The sequence below is a fragment of the Anas platyrhynchos genome, chromosome 1 (assembly GCF_047663525.1).
Source record: "Anas platyrhynchos isolate ZD024472 breed Pekin duck chromosome 1, IASCAAS_PekinDuck_T2T, whole genome shotgun sequence".
Lineage (NCBI taxonomy): Eukaryota > Metazoa > Chordata > Aves > Anseriformes > Anatidae > Anas > Anas platyrhynchos.
In genome coordinates, this window is record NC_092587.1 from 124,238,712 (window position 1) to 124,256,642 (window position 17,931).

General features: G+C 36.1%; 1 protein-coding gene across 21 annotated transcripts in view; it reads left to right on the top strand.

Annotated features, from left to right (window-relative positions):
* KDM6A (lysine demethylase 6A) overlaps positions 1-17,515 on the top strand; it is a 152,342-nt gene extending 134,827 nt beyond the window's left edge. For 8 of the 21 annotated variants that reach the window (XM_072028018.1, XM_072028042.1, XM_072028037.1 and 5 more), the window contains 7 exons: positions 1,671-1,819; positions 3,046-3,160; positions 5,007-5,194; positions 6,460-6,601; positions 11,700-11,826; positions 12,736-12,906; positions 13,169-17,515. In XM_072028018.1, coding sequence (XP_071884119.1) covers positions 1,671-1,819; positions 3,046-3,160; positions 5,007-5,194; positions 6,460-6,601; positions 11,700-11,826; positions 12,736-12,906; positions 13,169-13,225 — 949 coding nt within the window. In that variant the 3' untranslated portion in view covers positions 13,226-17,515. Of the gene's footprint in view, positions 1-1,670; positions 1,820-3,045; positions 3,161-5,006; positions 5,195-6,459; positions 6,602-11,699; positions 11,827-12,735 lie in introns of all 21 variants that reach the window. The other 13 variants (XM_072028025.1, XM_072028053.1, XM_072028047.1 and 10 more) reach the window with 4 other exon arrangements.
* Positions 17,516-17,931: the final 416 nt, after the last annotated feature.

Genomic DNA, 17,931 nt, shown 5'->3' on the forward strand with positions numbered 1-17,931 from the left:
GGTCAGTTGGTTTGTTGATAAACCCAATTCCATTTGGAAGCCCCATTACTGCAATTAAATTGTTACCTTTAGTATTAAAAAGTTGTTATGAATCTGTCTTGCCTTAAAATCTTTTTTCAAACTTTTCTTTCCAGGATCTTTATTTTTTCAGTAAGCAACTTTAAGCATCCATCAGTCACTGTTCTTTCTAGTAATCCTTCTAATACATTCCCTTGTTTCATTCTGATGTTTTAAATTGTTTTCCTCCCTTCTCCTCCATCCCCTTTTGTTCCAGTGCTCATTCTTCTTGTTTCCATTTTCTGTTAGCTCTTGTTTCACTACCCAGGAACAGAGTTCAGTATAGGTAGCAAAAAACAGACTGATGCATGCATGTAGATAAGCCATGATACTCACCCAGAATTAAACACACACACACACAAAGGGGACGGGTGGAAACACAGAGTATTCTTTAGACTAGAGATATCTTTGTGAAGCCAAGAAGTGGAGGAAAGTAGCACAGAAAAACTTGAGAATGTATCAGAAATACCCTGAAAGTCCTTTTTTTTTTTTTCAATCTCTACTTGGAAATGTATGGAAACATATACTATTACATATAGGCCGTCAGTCCCACCAGCTGCAGTAGAAAAATTCTGATGTATTTCAGTAATTATAGCAGGAGAAAATGTTATAGTGTCGGAAACTGAGGAATAAGGCCTGCTTAAGATGCTGATAGGTCTTTTGTGGCGTCTTCTCTGGAATATCATTGTGTATACAGATGTGTGTTTAGAGATTGTTATGAAATTTTAAATATTGATTGTTTTTTTTTTCTAAAGAAAATTCCATCTGTAGGTACAAAATTGTTGCCAATAAACTATCCCTGAGAGCAGTGCTTTGGGTGAGAGAGACTTTAATCTAAGCACGACTAACCTGAGGCTCATAGGAATTGGTTTTGATACTTTAAATAGTTCTTGAAGGATCACAGACAGATGCAAGATCATCTGATCTGCAGTCTCAGCTTTTGCTACAAAAAAAATTTCCCCCTCAACTAACCTGTCATATGTGTGATTACATTTGGAAATATTTTGGAATCATGAGAGTAACACAGATACCTGGGTGACATTACTGAGCTCCACACTTAAGTTAGGAGATTTTTGTGGTTGAAGATATGTTTTCACTAATACAAATATTCTGTTCCATAGCATGTGCATACGGTTAACTTTATTCTTCGTCACAGCAATAGTGTTTGCAAGTTAAGGTGTGTTCAGTCTTCCTAGCAAATGCCATGTCGTCATTATCATTGGGATCTTGGAAGTATTTCAAAAACACTTCCTGACTGGGTTAGAGTGTGGGGAGAGCAAACTTGTGGGTTTGCTTGGAAAAGATATACACCAAGCTGTAAATTGCAAGCAGGATTTTCCAGTGGTATAGCAACTGATTGCATAACTACAAGATTTGGTTAGGTCACCAGGTCTTCTAGTTCACAAATAAATAAAAATTGCCATCTAAATTTCTGTAGCTATCAAGTAAGGTTATTGCATTCTGTAAACTTCCTTCTTTAAAGATGGTAAGTTACACAGGTTGTCTCCTCCTTCATCTCTAACACTAATAATTTTTTAAAAATATTTGTCTTTCCCAAACTCTTAGAAGAGTTTTAGGGATTCACAGTTTGTCGATTTGCTATTTTGCTGCAGGTGGAAGTTGCAACTCCATGAACTGACAAAACTTCCTGCTTTTGTACGTGTGGTATCAGCAGGAAATCTTCTAAGCCATGTTGGTCATACTATCCTGGGCATGAACACAGTGCAGTTGTACATGAAGGTCCCAGGAAGCAGAACACCAGGTGAGTATAATCTTTGCATGGAAAAACAGCAATAGAAACAAACAAACAACAACAACAACAACAAAAAAAAAAAACAGGTTCTACTGTTGTGGTGTTAACTGCACTGCAAATTTTTCTTATTTTCTAGCAGGTTTGAACAAGATAAAATAGCACACATTCAGAATTTTTTAATTTCTCATTTAACTTAGTTCTGCATGTGCAAACCACTGAATTTCCGTGTAGTGGAAGTTTATGGATTTCTGCAGTGCTTGGTGGTTGTACTTTTTAAATTCTCGGCTGCCTTGAGAATAAGACCCTGTAATGAATAGTGTTGTGGTGGGGCACTGTTGTGGGTTAACCCCCAGAGGTCACGAAGCACCACACATCCTGTCACTGCCACCCCTCCCAGTTGGATGGGGAAGTGAATCACAAAGGTAAAAGTGAGAAAACTCTTGGGCTGAGTAAAGACAGTTTAATAGGTCAAGCAAAAGCTGCGCACACAAGCAAAGCAAAATAAGGAATTCATTCACTACTTCCCATTGGCAGGCAGATGCTTAGCCAAAATTAACTCAGTCCCAGCCAAAACCAGTACAGGCACTGGACTGAGACTTGTGGGATCTGGACTAAATTTCAGAATCTCTTTGTGCTGAAGTACTTCTTTAGATAATTCTATTAGGGATTATGGTTCAGTTTTCCAGCTGTCAAAAGAAGATAAAATTCTGGTATTTCTACATTGATTTTGAAAGCTCTTTGGGACAGATTTTCTTGCCACTTGTCTGTTCAGTGCCTGAAGTCATGGAGTTTTGCTCCTGACTGTCAAGAGCTGTCACAGAACACAAAATAGAGGTTTTAGCATCTTGAAGCATTTATTTCTACTAAAGGGGAGTTGCTTATGTGTTGGCCAGTTTCATAAGATTGGTAATTCCAATTTTGCATTTTCCACAAACTAACAAAAGCAGAATTCTCTTGTCATTGACAACTTAATTACATTTCTTAATACTGTGAAGCCCCTAAACAGTGCAACAGGTATCATATAAAAACTTAAACTGTTTTTAAACTGTTTATATAAGTATATATGTAAATCTATGTAAATATATAAAAATAAATAAAAATTGTAAAACTTTTTTTTTTAACTGTTTTTTTGTTTTGGTTTGGTTTTAGTAACTGTAACTAACTTTGCATTTTCATGGTGTTATTTTGATAGCTCAGCCTTACATAACGTGTATTTCTTTTTCTCTAAATTTCAGGTCATCAAGAAAATAACAACTTTTGTTCAGTAAATATAAATATCGGTCCAGGTGACTGTGAGTGGTTTGTTGTCCCTGAAAGCTATTGGGGTGTCATGAATGACTTCTGTGAAAAGTAAGCTGGGCATGCTGTTCTCAATTTTTATTGAGTTCTCTGTTCCTTTATCAGACCTAGTGGGAAGGGGGAAAGTACTCACTGGGGGTGTTAAAAGTGGGTATTTTATGGGTTTTCCATGTAGTTTGAAAAGTCTTTAAAACAACTCAAAATGCAAAATCTATAATGTCAAAATAGAGCATTTGTGCAACGTACAGAAACATGGATTGCCTTAGGTGCCCTGTGATAGTTTTTCTCTCAGAAAATAATGTTGCCACATCAGATAATCTGTCTCAGTCCTTGCTGTTTATCTGGACATTTTATTATGCATGTTAAAGCTAACCCCTACTCTTAACAAATGGTGATGCTTTCATAATGGCTTTTAGGGCTGTTGTAGTAGGGTAACGGAAAAGAATTGGGGGGTCAGGGAGCTGGGTTTTTGGTTTTGTGTTTTTTTGTTTCTTTTTTTGTTTGTTTGCTTGTTTTTAGGAGTGATGGAGTGAAGTATTTTCCTGGTGATGCATGCTGTTAGTCTTGATTATGATTAATGTACATGTTGTACTCTAGCAAGTACCCGGCCATGCTATTTGGCACAGCTTCTTGCAGCTTCTAATGGCAGAGCTTAGTTTACCCAGATTCTAGAAGGCGTCATGGCATGCTTTACATACACTTACGAGTTTGTAACTTGCTTTAAAAAGTTGAGGTATACTGAACATTGGGTAATACTGGACTTGCTCCAGAATTAGAGCTTGTATGTCCTGCTTTGTGTAGAGTGCGTGCTTAAGGAGAAGGAGAAAGGAAAAAAAAAAAAAAAAAAAAAAAAAAAGAGGAGGAGTAGGTGTGTCCCCTCCTCATGCCATGTTCGTTTGATCTTAAGGGAGATTTTTTTTTTCTCATCTTGCAAAATTAGCTGATCTAAACTGTTGACATTTCTTCAGAACTTCTTCAGAGCTCTGCAAATTCTTCTCAGTGTCTGTGTATTTTCTGCCTGTACACTGACAACTGTTCTTATGTCATCCACCTTTACAAAGATAACTCGCCTCAGAACTGTAATTCCACTGATGCAATTGCAATGTCTCTGATGGCAGTATGCTTGTTGCCCTTATGGCAGTGCCCTTCTAAGCGTGACAGAGAATCTAAGACCTTGGTAACCTCTTAAACAGTTCAGAGTGCCTGATAGAGGCACTGAATGGTCATTGAAAACTGAATTGCCAATGTGCAATAGAAAAATCATCTAAAATTGAGATGAGAAAGGGAGAGAAATGTGTATTTTGCATAACCATACTAGAAGATAAGATTTCATTGTTGGGAAATTCATATGGAGGCCTTTTTGTCCTGCTTCTCAGGACGGGTATAGTATTTCTTGTCTGAACATAGCATAGAGTTGTGCCTAGCAGTTGAGGTAGTACCAACAGGTCATTCTTGTGTGCATGCTTGCAGTGACAGCATGAGTACATGTTTAACGTTGCTTGAAACAGAAAGCATTCATAAGATGTGTATATCAAATTAGTTGCTCTGGTTAAAAAGAAAACTACATGCTGCACCGATGTCACACTAGATCTAACCAAGAATTTCTCTTCCTCAGCATTATTAATACTGGGAAATTTAAAGGAAAATAGAACTTAACTGGAAGCCAGGAACTGACTTCACACGAGCAGAAGGTTAAATATTTCAATATATGGCAGGGTGTAAGACGTTGAATTAGGATCTGAATGAAACTTTCCATTTGTCTAGTCCTACTGGGTCGGTAATTAGTTGCAGATAGCATTTTTGATGGTGATCACTTTTTACAGGTAATTTTATTGTGGTATTGACTACTAATACATACGCTGATAAATGCTGAAAGTTGTTTCTCCTCTCGTTTCAGGAACAATATGAATTTCCTAATGGGGTCTTGGTGGCCAAACTTGGAGGATTTGTATGAAGCCAATGTCCCAGTTTATAGGTTTATTCAAAGACCAGGGGATTTGGTGTGGATAAATGCTGGCACTGTTCACTGGGTTCAGGCTATCGGTTGGTGCAACAACATCGCTTGGAACGTTGGCCCTCTTACAGGTATGGTTGAATAGTGTGTGTGCTGAAGTAAGGTCATACTATTCTATATAAGCTGTGGAACCTGCCATTTCTTAATAATTTAACAAGTTTGCTAGATTAAAAAAAATGATTTTTTTTTAACATTTTGGTGTCTTGAAGCATTAAATAATTTCATTGGTAAGAGGAAGTGAAAACAGCAAGAATGCAGTCATTGCACTCCTCTATCTAATGGACTTCTAGAAATTACAATTGCATAACAAACACTAGCAGGACAAAGTGTTGAGATGAATTCATACACTCTGTTTTGTAGGCTATTTTCTTACCTTTCTCTCCCCAAACCTGTTCTACCCAAAAGACTGTGCTACAGCTTACTTACAAATTGAGGATTTGTCTAATCTCATTTTTTCAGGACAAGAGATACCTAACAGCTCCTTAGTGAAAGCATCAGTAAACACAAACAGTTGATTAAAATATATATATTTAAATGAAGGAATGTAAGATTTTTCAGGCCTGCTGCTCTGGAAGCCTTTATTTTTGAACCATGGTTTAGGTAGATTTTTAGGTGTGAAGATGGGAAAAAGTTCACAGCAAAAATAAGGAGATTGTTAGGAATTTGGACAGAATGTAAAAAAAAACAACACACAAAACAAACAAAAAACAACAAAAAGAAACACACTGTTTTCTTGAATAGTTTAAGTTGTATCTTTATTTCATTATGGTGCAATAAATAGGGTGTCTCCAGGATTATATGATCAATTGATACAGATATCACATGTTCACTCACAGTAAGTTTTGCAAAACATTTTTTAAAAAAGTGTGGGGTGAGTAGGCTGCTTAATGAAAAAGTCTGACTCACTGCACAAACCTCTCAAGGTGCAGTCTTCCTTTTCAAATTATATGCTGTAGCACTGTAAAATGATAAAGAATATGCAGACATTGCAAAAGTCTGCAAGGTGTAGATATTTCAAATGTAGATATTTTTTATCTCAAATGTTTGAGAAATTATTTAAGTAACCCTTTTTGAATTCGTGTTCTTTGTTCAGCATAGAAATCAAACAGTTGTAAATTCTTGTTTTCACAGGTGGTTGTTGCTACTGTGGTATTATGTTCTTTCAGCTTCTGAAATATAATAAATAAATGTTTTAGAGATTATTGTTTTTTTTTTTTTAATTTAAATATAGTTGCAGCGAATAGGCTGTTTAATCTCACCCTTAAAAGCCTAGATTTTAAATATAATCAAATTATTTTGGATTAAGTTGGCTAATTACTTCTGTGATTTTCTATAGCCTGTCAGTACAAATTGGCAGTGGAACGGTACGAGTGGAATAAACTTCAGAGCGTAAAGTCCATAGTACCCATGGTTCATCTTTCATGGAATATGGCTCGAAATATCAAGGTCTCAGATCCAAAGCTTTTTGAAATGATAAAGTAAGTTTACTGTTAACATTTCCTATATCCATTTCCTCTTCAACCATAAAACAAGAGTTAATCTGTAAATAGTCCTCTGTAAGACTTCTGTTCCTGAGAATCAAGCCAAAATGATTTCACAGTCTGTTTTTTAAAGAACCCATTTTTAGATACTGATTGTAATACATTATATTTGATGATACTGTGACATAGCTTGAGAATGATCTAATTAACCTCTGTTGTTAAATATGCAATAGACTCCAATACAGCGGTTTACAGAAGCAGTTGACTTAGACAACAAAACTTGTTCAGAGTATATACCATAAGAAATAATAAATTTAGGTTATCAGTCGAAATATTAGAATCATTACTTACTTTTACAGCAAAGTTAAATTTAATTTTACATTTCTAGAACCTCTCTTTAGTTAAGGCTCACACACTGTCATTTGGAAATCCAATATAAATTTTTAAATAAGGCCAAGTAGGAATTGGAAGCCTCCTTCCCTTTGCTCGCTCTTCTGAACAATGAACTGATCTCTAAAATGATACTTGAGTATAGGCACATTTCTCATACACTTACTCCAAAATGCAGAAATATTCCTGACTCAGAGCATCTTTAGTAATGTTTTTAAGAGTGCTACTTCAAGCAAATATAAATCATTAAATCCAGGGTGAGGAATAAATGGACATTTCAGCATATATCATAGGCTTGTCCCAAAGAAACTGGAGGAATAAATTCCAAAATGAATGATTCATCATGAGAATGCTATGGTTACAGCTCTCTGTTTTTCTTCAACCAACCAAAAGAACTTCTGGCTTAGGTACTTAGTCCTTTCAGCATACTGGATCAACAGGCATTGAATCCTTCTATCATTTGACAAGTAAGATGGTAACTATAAGGCACAAGAGTGTTGCAGGTTGAAGACAGGTTTGTAGTAACTGCATAACTAGGTTTTGGAATGGCACTTAAATATGAATACTTTTTTTTAAAACACATCAACAAATATCTAGATTGAAGAAAATATTTTTTGAATGTTTGACAGTCTTTCCCCTAAGTTATGAGCAATCGTAGTCAGGATGCTAGCTGTTAAAAAGGGAGAAGAGAAATTGAGTAGTCTACGGTTAGAATTGAGAAATGGGAAAGGAGTAAGTGTTGGGAAGGAGGAAACCAAGAAGTCCATTTTAAAAAACAAACAAAAACTTATTTCACAGGTTATTTATCTTCCCAAGCCCAGCAGGTATTGTAAATGTCAGAAGAGCTCTGGAAGGTTTTTGGCAAAATAAGATTTTACAATAATTTGGGAACTGTATTTTGCATTCACACAAGGGTGGTGGGATTTTTTTGGCCATGGTTTAGGTTTAAAAGGAGAAAAGCATTACTAAGCTAGGCATCTTTCTCCAAGAGAAGATCTTAAAATGTTGTGAAGAAATACAGGGAACAAAATGGATGTTTCCTACTGTCTTTATTTGGTAGCAGCTGAGATTTTCGTAGCAAGGTACCTACATTTTGGATGTACTTTACAAATAAGGTTGCTGAGAGCTGATTGAAAGTTTGGTCTTAAGTACACTTGGTATTTCCATGCTACTGGTTTACTTAGATTAAGCTCTCCGTCTAAGTTGTCAACCAAATCCCAAGTTTCATGCTTTGCATGCAAAGGAGGGGAAGAAGACCCAATGATGAGCTCTAGTATGTTACATCTAGGAACAGTAACCTCAGATAACTCTTCACTGTGGTCTCTGCCCTACTTATGATATAGCTGTAACTAGAAATGGGTGTCACCAGCACACACAGTCTAATATACTAGACTGTGGCCTTACACAGACAGTGGAAATGCAGGAATTGTCACAAATCCCCATACGATAGGAAAGCAATTGCATAATTTTCCCTGGAAATGCTTGTATGGAGGAGAATAGTACCAGCTGGCAAGTAGCTATCATCATTTGCAGCCTAGATTTTACTATATACAAAATATAGGCTTTTGTGTGTTTATATTTGTGTCTATGTATGTGTATAAAAACATCTAAGGAATAGTGGTTCCTGATACAGCTGATTCAATTTTAAGTGGAATAGCTAACTGTTCATTTGTCATCAGGAAAAAAAAAATGTATCAGTGACATGGCTGTCATCTTTTCTACCGAAGTGGAGGTCCATATATCTCAAATTATGACATTGAAGATATCACAAGCATTTAGATAGCTTGACTTCTGTCTCTGGGGCTTCTTAGGTATCAGAATATCACAAAAGAACAGCTTTTGGAAAACGATAAAAAGTAGTTTGTAATTCCAATTTGAAAGATAAATACAAGTGTGTCTCACTAGGTTATCTGAGAAGAATATATATAAGTATTCGGAATTAGATTAATGATGAAAAGAAATAGAATAGCAGTAGGAAAAAAAATCAAAAAAAGCTCTTTGCTTTTCGAAGGAATTTGTAGTCTCCTTGTGTTTTTAGGTAATGTACATTTTAGTGCTGCCTTGCTCTAGATAAAAGACACAGAGCAAAATCTGAAACTTTCTCATGAGATGTTTTCTAAAAATTTTATGTTAACAGTAAAATCCTGGGTGGGAATGCAGACAGATAAAATGATATAAACTTGACTGAGAGAACACAACCCTCAAAAAAAGAAAAATTAACAGCAAAACTTAAATGGAAAGACAGAAGGACTTCCAAATGCCTCTGAGGAAGAGAAAAACTTTAGAGAGAGTGGGAACATAGCAAAAAGGCATAAAAAATAATTTCAAAGTAACTGAAATACTAAGTTCTTTTACAAAAATAGTTTTATAAATGTAAAACACCAGGACATGGGAGAAATGATTTTGCACAGAATCATAAAGCCAGATCACATTTCAGTGTCGGTAGGGAAGCCAAATAGCTGGAAGATACAAAGAGGTCAGTTTTGCAATGGTCTCCACGCATCAGAAGCTTTACTGGTTATCTAAATATTAGAACAGGCTTCTCAGCACACTTTCAAAATCTTCTCTTAAATATTTGAATTTGACTGGACATGATTTACTCATACTCTTTATGCCATACCTATTAAGAGTATTAAGAGTATGAGGTCCAGGTGTGGCAGAATAAAGCAAGCCTACAATACTAAAAGCCTATCCCACTTGCACACCATGACTCCATTATGCACCTTTTTTGCTTTCTTTGGGCTTCTCCTACTTTAGGAAATCATGGTATGGAATTTCAAAGTGATACTTTGTGTGCTTTCTCCCATTCTTTGATAGCATGAAATAGTTAATATCTACATTTTCAAGTGCCATTACTCAGATCTGAATTTCAGCCAAGGAGGAGTAATTCACCTCCTAGCTATTGTTTTTGGCTTTGGTTGCAATTTTGGCAAACGTTGCAGTGGTGTTGTTTGTGGATTACATTTTGAGCAATTCTTTCTTCGCAACCGTAACTCTAGAAAGGTCTTTGAAAATAACACTTTGAAAACTCCTTGGGAGTCACGAATGGAGAACAATGGCTGCAAGTGGGTAGATGTGCTTCTCGTTGCTCTTTGACGTACCCAAAGACTGTTCCAGATGACAGCACAAGAAAATGGTAGCTTTTAAGATTATTTCAGATTGAGCTGTATTGCATAAAAGAATACTATACCAAAGATACTGAACTTGTCAGAAGCATTTCTAGCTTAGTCTAACATTCAAGTGAGTTAATGCATGATCTATCTCATACGGTTGGCCTTACCATCATGAGTGCCATTAACATCAAACTTGAAAAGTGCTGAAGGAGTTACATCAAAGTGAACTGTTAATTTCCTTGAAAATCGGTATATGAAAATAAGTTTAACTTAAAAACAAGCTTTTAATTGTGCATTATTCCTACAGTAAGGGTATAAATGAAGCTAAAGACTTGTTTTTAGTGAAGATGAACAATCTGAATGTAAAACATTGAGAGGAAAGTATCTGAAAGTAAGCCTAAAATTCTATTAACTACTTGGAAACACATGAAAGAAACATTTGAAGAAATACAGAACATAGATATTACATGTTGAAGGCTTTAGAATGGGAGAAGGATCAAGTTGAAAACATTTTGATAGAACTCTTGAGCACTTTGTTTTCTGTCCAATGTTTATTCTTCCCCTTACATTTTTCAATCTTACTTCTGCATCTAATGAGCATGTAATGTAACCACCCTGTGGAGGAGAAAATTAAAGGCTGCAAAGGCAGTGGCTCAAATAAATAAGATAGCTGAGAGCTAAAAATTACTGTAAATAACATTGTAATTTAGAAATCTGGTGACCTATTTTGCCAGCTTGTTTTTCAGTGAATGTATGCTGCTCATACAATGCTAGAAAACAAGTTACGTTTTCTGTATACAGTTCTCTTCTGTACTTTCTCTCTCTCTGTCTCTCTCTCTGTCTCTCTTAATCCTCAGCAGAAGAATGGCAGAGAATTGTTGGTTTTAATTTGGCCAGTTCTTCATTCATAAGATGTATTTAAAATTAATTTTAGTACATTTTAATTTTTTCTTTCCTTGAAGGAACTTCCTTTTCTAATACCAACCTGTCCATTCCTGTTTCTTTTACATGGATGATGATGGCTTTTGCTAGATTTTTTTCATACTGTGTGTAGAGTGATTCATGTCAGAACCTAGATTTCCAGACTTTGAATAACTGAAAATTTGGTACTGTTCATGAAGTAATTGAGTTTTTAGGACGTTAATTCTTGCAGGCTGTTTGGATAGGCTTATAATCATTTACGCAAATGTCAAGTTGGTAGTTCAGACTAACTTTTTGCTGATACATTTATAATTCAAAATAAGTTGCATGCATTTTTAAGACCACAGTATTTTATTATGTTTTAAAACGTCCATTCATTCCAGTCAAAAATGAAAGATACATACTGTTGCAGGGAAAGAGCCATTACAGAAATTAAATAAATTTACTAAGAGGTCCATAATCATGTGGTCTAACTTCTGCCTAAGTTATGTGTCCAGGGATTCTTATTAGCCAGGTGTTTTCTGAAATCCCCAAGGAAGAAGAAACTCCAGGTACGGGGTCTGAGATGAAATGTAGTCTGTTTGAATCTTGCTTATAAAATGGAACGCTAAACTGAATGTGCAACTGAATGCCAATGTAGTCCTCCCTCTGATCCCGATTTTTGCTTGCAGGTATTGCCTGTTAAGAACTCTCAAACAGTGTCAGACACTGAGGGAAGCTCTGATTGCTGCAGGAAAAGAGATTGTCTGGCATGGGCGAGCAAAGGATGAGCCAGCTCATTACTGTAGCATTTGTGAGGTCAGTAAAAGCATGTTGGGCTTGTGTACTGTTGTAACATTTATTGAAATTTTGACCCATCTTTTGTTGTTGCTGTAAGTTGCAGCATCTATTGTGTGCTCAAAGCATACGTGTGATGCAGTGCTATCTTCAAAGGGTTTATTAAGCTATTTTGCTAGATACAGGTTGTATTTTACTTCCGTCTTTTCCGCAGTACATAGGGACTGTTATTCACTAGGTCAAATTTCAATTCTTAGTTCTAAAAAGTTGTTACCCCTTCTTGCCTATAATTTGATCTGCTGAGCTTCAGTTTGAAGGTATATCTGTCTTTATGTCAGAAGTCAACAACAGTCCCCAAAAAGGGAGAATTTAAACTTATTTTCTTTACAGGACATACCTTTTTATTGAAGTTTTTGATTCTACTTTTCTGTTACTAGTTCCTTTAAAGTATTGGATAATAGTTCTCATGAAGCTTAAAATAAAAAAGTTTCCCACTCCTTGAAATTCAGTTTCAAGTTATTTTCTGACCGAACCTGTTGGGCAGGATGCATGTATGACTGAATAGTAGGGGAATAAATCATGACTTTTTGTGCAGGCAAATTTAAAAAAGGAAAACTAGAGATAATTGTTATAAATACCCACGATACTGAGTGACCAGTATTCAGAGCAAATCCTGCTTTGTTAATATTGATCAAAAAGATTCCTATAGAGCTGTTAATGCACGCATCCAAAGTGTAATGTTAGCAGTGGTTTTGGAATATTTCACCTCAGTGCAGGAGCCTTAGGAAGATGGACTTTTCCTGAACAAATGTAATTTTTCTCACTATATGCTCAGGGTAAGGGTGTATATCTTAAACCATGAAGGCTGTATTTGCTTTAACTTCTTAAAAACGAAATTGTAACAGTTGACTTTGTTTTCTGTCTTAATAGGTGGAAGTCTTTGATCTGCTTTTCGTCACTAGTGAGAGCAATTCTCGAAAGACCTATGTTGTACATTGCCAAGACTGTGCAAGAAAGATAAGCACGAACCTGGAAAATTTTGTGGTGCTAGAACAGTACAAAATGGAGGACTTGATGCAAGTCTATGATCAATTTACATTAGTAAGTCAAATTAATAAGTGGACACATAAATACATTATTTGTAAAGCAGTTGTAGACTGTCTTGGTACTCCTCTGTATGAGTACCGTGGACTTTCTGATTCAAATGGAGGTATGGGTTGTATGTGATATTTACAGAACAAAACGCTGCAGAGTCAGATTTGTGTGAAATAGTACAGTAACTTACTGCAGAACATAACCACTGAGTTTTCAGGAAAAGTATGATGTTACAATTCATAAAGTTGTGGCTTTAAAAATCCAATAGAGATCACCTGAAGACCATAACTGGATCAGATGGAGATGGGAAGAATCAGGACAGTGAAGCTTGGAGAAACTAGCACCAGGTTCAAGAGCATCTCTAATACATTGGTTGTGGTATGAAGTCAGTATAGCAGCAGAGCATCCTATGCACTCAGACCCCTTCCTCCCCCTCCCTCACCCATCCCCTCCCAAATCAGCACTGTCCTTCTGCTTAGCAAGTGGATGCTCTCAAACAGTTCTGTCTTTGGCTTGGGGCCTCCTTTGCATTTCAATTTAAAGCAAAAAGCCTCTTTGCCATTATAGCTTCGTGCTATACATGGCAGCCTCCTGCTTTGAACTGTGTCAGCACAACTGTCCTAACATTTCACCCAGGTTTCATTGTTTCAGGCAAAGATGGCTTGTTTGTAATCAGAGTGAAAGCGATGCTGGATTTATTTACGATAAGCCTTGCCTTCCTGTCAAAGGAGACAAACATTGGACAAAGCGTTATGAGAATTTCATGTTGAGTTAAATACAGCAGCCCAGAAATGGCTGTGCCTTTTGATTCATTTCCAGGTGCTGCAGAAAATGTATGTTTAGACAATTACTTCATGTTACACTAGCATGATTAAGTTGCAACCTTTGAGCTAATGCCTCGGGGTTCAGCAGTAGAGGCTGGTGAGAGCGCAGGACCATGTCCTCTGAATTTAATTCTCTTCATCGGTCCTGCAGAGCCTGAGGTGGTTGAACTTCAGTTCGTACTTTTAGAAACCCATTGTCATTATAGTTTGTGAAATACTGCAATTTTGAAGCGATGATCTGTTACAGAAAAGCAAATAAATAAACACCTGCTCTCAAATACACCATCCAATTGAGTGGAATGGGAAAAGAAGGCTTCTGATGGAAAAGGGAGAAAGGAGGGAGACAGGGAAGGGTATTTTGTTGTCTGTGTTGATAATATTATGTAGGCAATGGTGGTGATATAACTGTGCCTAGAACAAGGGTTCTCAACCTGTGAGCAGCTCCCTGATCTACCAAAGCCTATACCTGCAGCCCTGAAGGGCATTCAGAAGTGTTCTGCAGTGAAATTGATGCACACTATCATTTCTTTTAAAGGGGGTTACAGTTTGATTGAGAAGAGTCATAGCCTTAAGGTAGCATCTCCCAGATCTAGGAGGGAGAAGAGTAGAGGTCTGTGGCAAGTCACAGGACAAAGATCATCTGAGTTGACTCGATGATCTTGAGGTCTTTTCCAACCTAGAAATTCTGTGATTCTGTGAGATGGCACAAGCCTAACAGGCTCTGTGTTTGGGGTAAAGTATCAGGAGTGAACACAGAAATTAACTAGTGTCAGTGTTTCATAGGTGGATACTAGGGTACAATTGACAGCGTCCTTAGGGACTGTGAGCAGCTTTCTAAAGGGTTCCCACATCATGACAGAACCGATGGGCAGGAAAAGAGAAGAAAGGAGAAGCTCTATCAGAGGTTCAGTGTTTTTATGGTAATGCTACAAATTGCAATATTGGGAAATAGGTATCTTCTAGACCTCGTCTCCTGAAAGCAGGCAGGAACAAGACACCTCACTTCCTTCACTCTTAAGGCACTCTGGTTTTGAGTTTCAGGATTAAAAAAGAAGCTTTGTCCCCATGCCAGAGAATCCAGAGACCCTTTCCACAGATATCCTAACTTCAGGATTATATGTTACTGTGTAGGTGGGGGGTAAAAATGCAGACCGCAGAGTTTTTGGATAGCCACAGATGGATGACCCGCCCATCCCAGTGGTAAACAGGTTGAGAATCCCTGTTTTAGAGTACATAGCCAGACCTGTAGAAGCCCACATGGAGCTCTTTGCTGCCACAACAGGACTTGTTCTGGCAGCTCACATAGTATCAACTCAGACATCCTCCCAATCTGCAGTATAGGCAAAATCCTAGTGTGAAGCAGTCATAAAAGTATACATTTTATTGAGTTAGTTGGGAAAACGTGCCAGTACCTACTTGATAAAGTCCAGATGTATAAAAACAGTAGTGTTTGACTTCAAACTCTCATGGCTATCGTTTGGACAGATCTTGGTTAAATGACTGAGTTCTGCACCCTTGTAGAAAAGGTAATTTAATGTTTTCTTTTTCAGGCTCCTCCATTGCCATCCTCCTCATCTTGACATTTTTTCATGGACATTAAATGAAAACTTTTCTGATATTCAGGAAGTGACCCAGTTCTGCACCACTGATTTTTGTAGCTATCCCGTAAGGCTGCTGGCTGAAAGCTGTGTCTATGCAACCTTCCAAGTGCGGAGTGTCAACCAACTGGACAGGAGAGAGCACTGCCTCCTACTCCAGAACTCAAAACAAATAAAGCTCATCCAGCTGTACTTCAAAAAAATAATTCCATGTTTTGTATATATCTGACAAAACTGGCAACATTATACAGACTACTGACTTGAAGACCACCTCTTTTGTATTTCTCTGTTTCTGGGCTGATGAGTTGGTTTCAACCATTTTTTCCCCTTCAGAATTTCCCTTGGAAAAAGTACTAGCTTAGCTGGTCATTTCTTTGTAAGGTAGTTAGAAATTTTAAGTCTTTCTTTGGGCAACTTTTTTTTTTTTTTTTTTTTTTTAATGTGAAGAGTTAGGTGATATAAATTTTTTACTGCTTTTATGTTTTTCTGTCTTGTTTTGAAACCATGACGGTTACACTTTTGGTTCCTAAATAAAATTTAAAACAATTAACAGCCAAGTCACAAAGATAAATGGGTTGCACATAGACTAAGGAATAAACTTCAGATTTGTGATTTTTGTTTCTAATCTTGATGTAAATTTACACTATTTATAAATACATATTTATTGCTTGAAAATATTTGTGAATGGAATGCTGTTATTTTTTCCAGATTACCTGCCATTGAAATTTTAAGGAGTTCTGTAATTTCAAACACTACTCCTATTACATTTTCTATATGTAAATAAAACTGCTTAGCATTGTACAGAAACTTTTATTAAAATTGTTTAATGTTTAAAGTTTTTCTATTGTTTGAGTTTTAAAAAGATTTTATGTACAGTGCCCAGTTTTTGTTCTTTTTTTGAATCTGATTATATATATTTTATATATACTCTTGTGCTTGTGTATATATATAATATATATAGAAATTCGAATATAAATATGTGTATAAAGATTTAGAGACTAAATTTTTCTCGGTTTAAGTTTTACATCTATGGTAGATTTGAGGTGTCTACTGTAAAGTATTGCTTACAAAAGTATGATTATTTTTAAAGAAATATATGGTATGTATCCTCAAGACATAAAATGACCTTCAGACTGGTTTATTGTTAAATTGCACTTTTTGCAATAACAGACCAATAAATAGTTGCTGCCAAAACATAGTAGTAGAAAATAAGTAATGGCTAAACTTTAAAGCTCTTCGAGAAAATGCCGGGTTTGACAGGAAGTTTGGCACTAGTTTCAGAGGAGAACTGAAAAAGGCGAATTTGAGTTCGGGTGGGGATGGTATCTAGAATTCAACCAAATTGCAACTTATATATTACAATATGTTCTATTAACAGTTTAAGAAGTTAAGACTGAATCACCTTGGTGTCATTGCTGACCCAGAAAAAGGACATTGTTTTGTGGTATTCTATTGTATTTTCACATACTTTGTAATACAAATTCACTGGTAAATTTTTGAAGCACTAGGTTTATTTAGGACAAGTTTATAATATATCATTGTAACAGTTTGCAGTTTTAATTATGGTATTTATTTTAAGTTGCTCCTTTCTCATTAGCTTCTTGAAAATGCATTAAATCTAAATTTCAAAATTGATAGCTTTCTTATCGATCAGAGTTGACTGATGCAGAAGGTTCTGCATCAAACGATTTCTCATAATTTCTCATTAGTGGGGTATGTTAGTGATTGCATTGTTAAATTTTTTGTAATCAATGTGAAGTGTTAAAGGCACAGAGCATGCTAATAGTTTATTTTGAACAAAAAGGATTGCCTCTTACCTTTGTAGCTTCAAATGAAGGGTGTTTTAATGAAGAATCAGTACAGCTTGTCTAATGCTGTTACAACAGTTTAGTTATAAATGACTTTTTTGCTAGTTCATACAACAGGTGGACAAAAGGGTATAGAGATTCGAGAAAAGTATAACAAATGCTCTTTCCAGCAAAATTATCAGCTAGCAGTTAGGAAGCCAGTATTTACAGTTCTGTAAAGATGTAAGTCTCAGCTCTTGATAACAAACTCTACAAATCATAATTTTTTACTTATGTATTTTATGCAGTCATAAATATTGTAATCTTGACAAACCATGCTGCAACTGAAAAGCTACTCCTTTACAGTAGTCTTAAACCCAAATAAAAGCAAGATAACTTACCTCAACTAATGGTAAACAAACAGTCCTCATTTCTCAGTGCTATAACAGAGTATTGCTAACTAGGGAAAGAGCTATTGCGTGCTAATCAAAAGGGCTTTGTACCTTTCCTCCCCTTTGCAAAAGAGGATATACCATTACCAAGGGAAAAAAAAAATAAAATCATATTTCACCAATGAACAGGTAGACCAAATCAGTAGAGCATCAGGCAGTATTGCTCACTCTGCATGAAGGTTTTGTCATGGATTTGAATTGCTGCAGGGCTTTAATATTTTGCAGTTTTAATACTTCTTAATTACACTATGCTCCTAAACTATGGACAGTTTTGATCTATAAGCTGCTATGATTTAGAATGCTTTTGTTTCATTTTATTAAAAAAAAAAAAGCACAAGTTAATATTTTATCAATTGTAGTTATTGTGAAG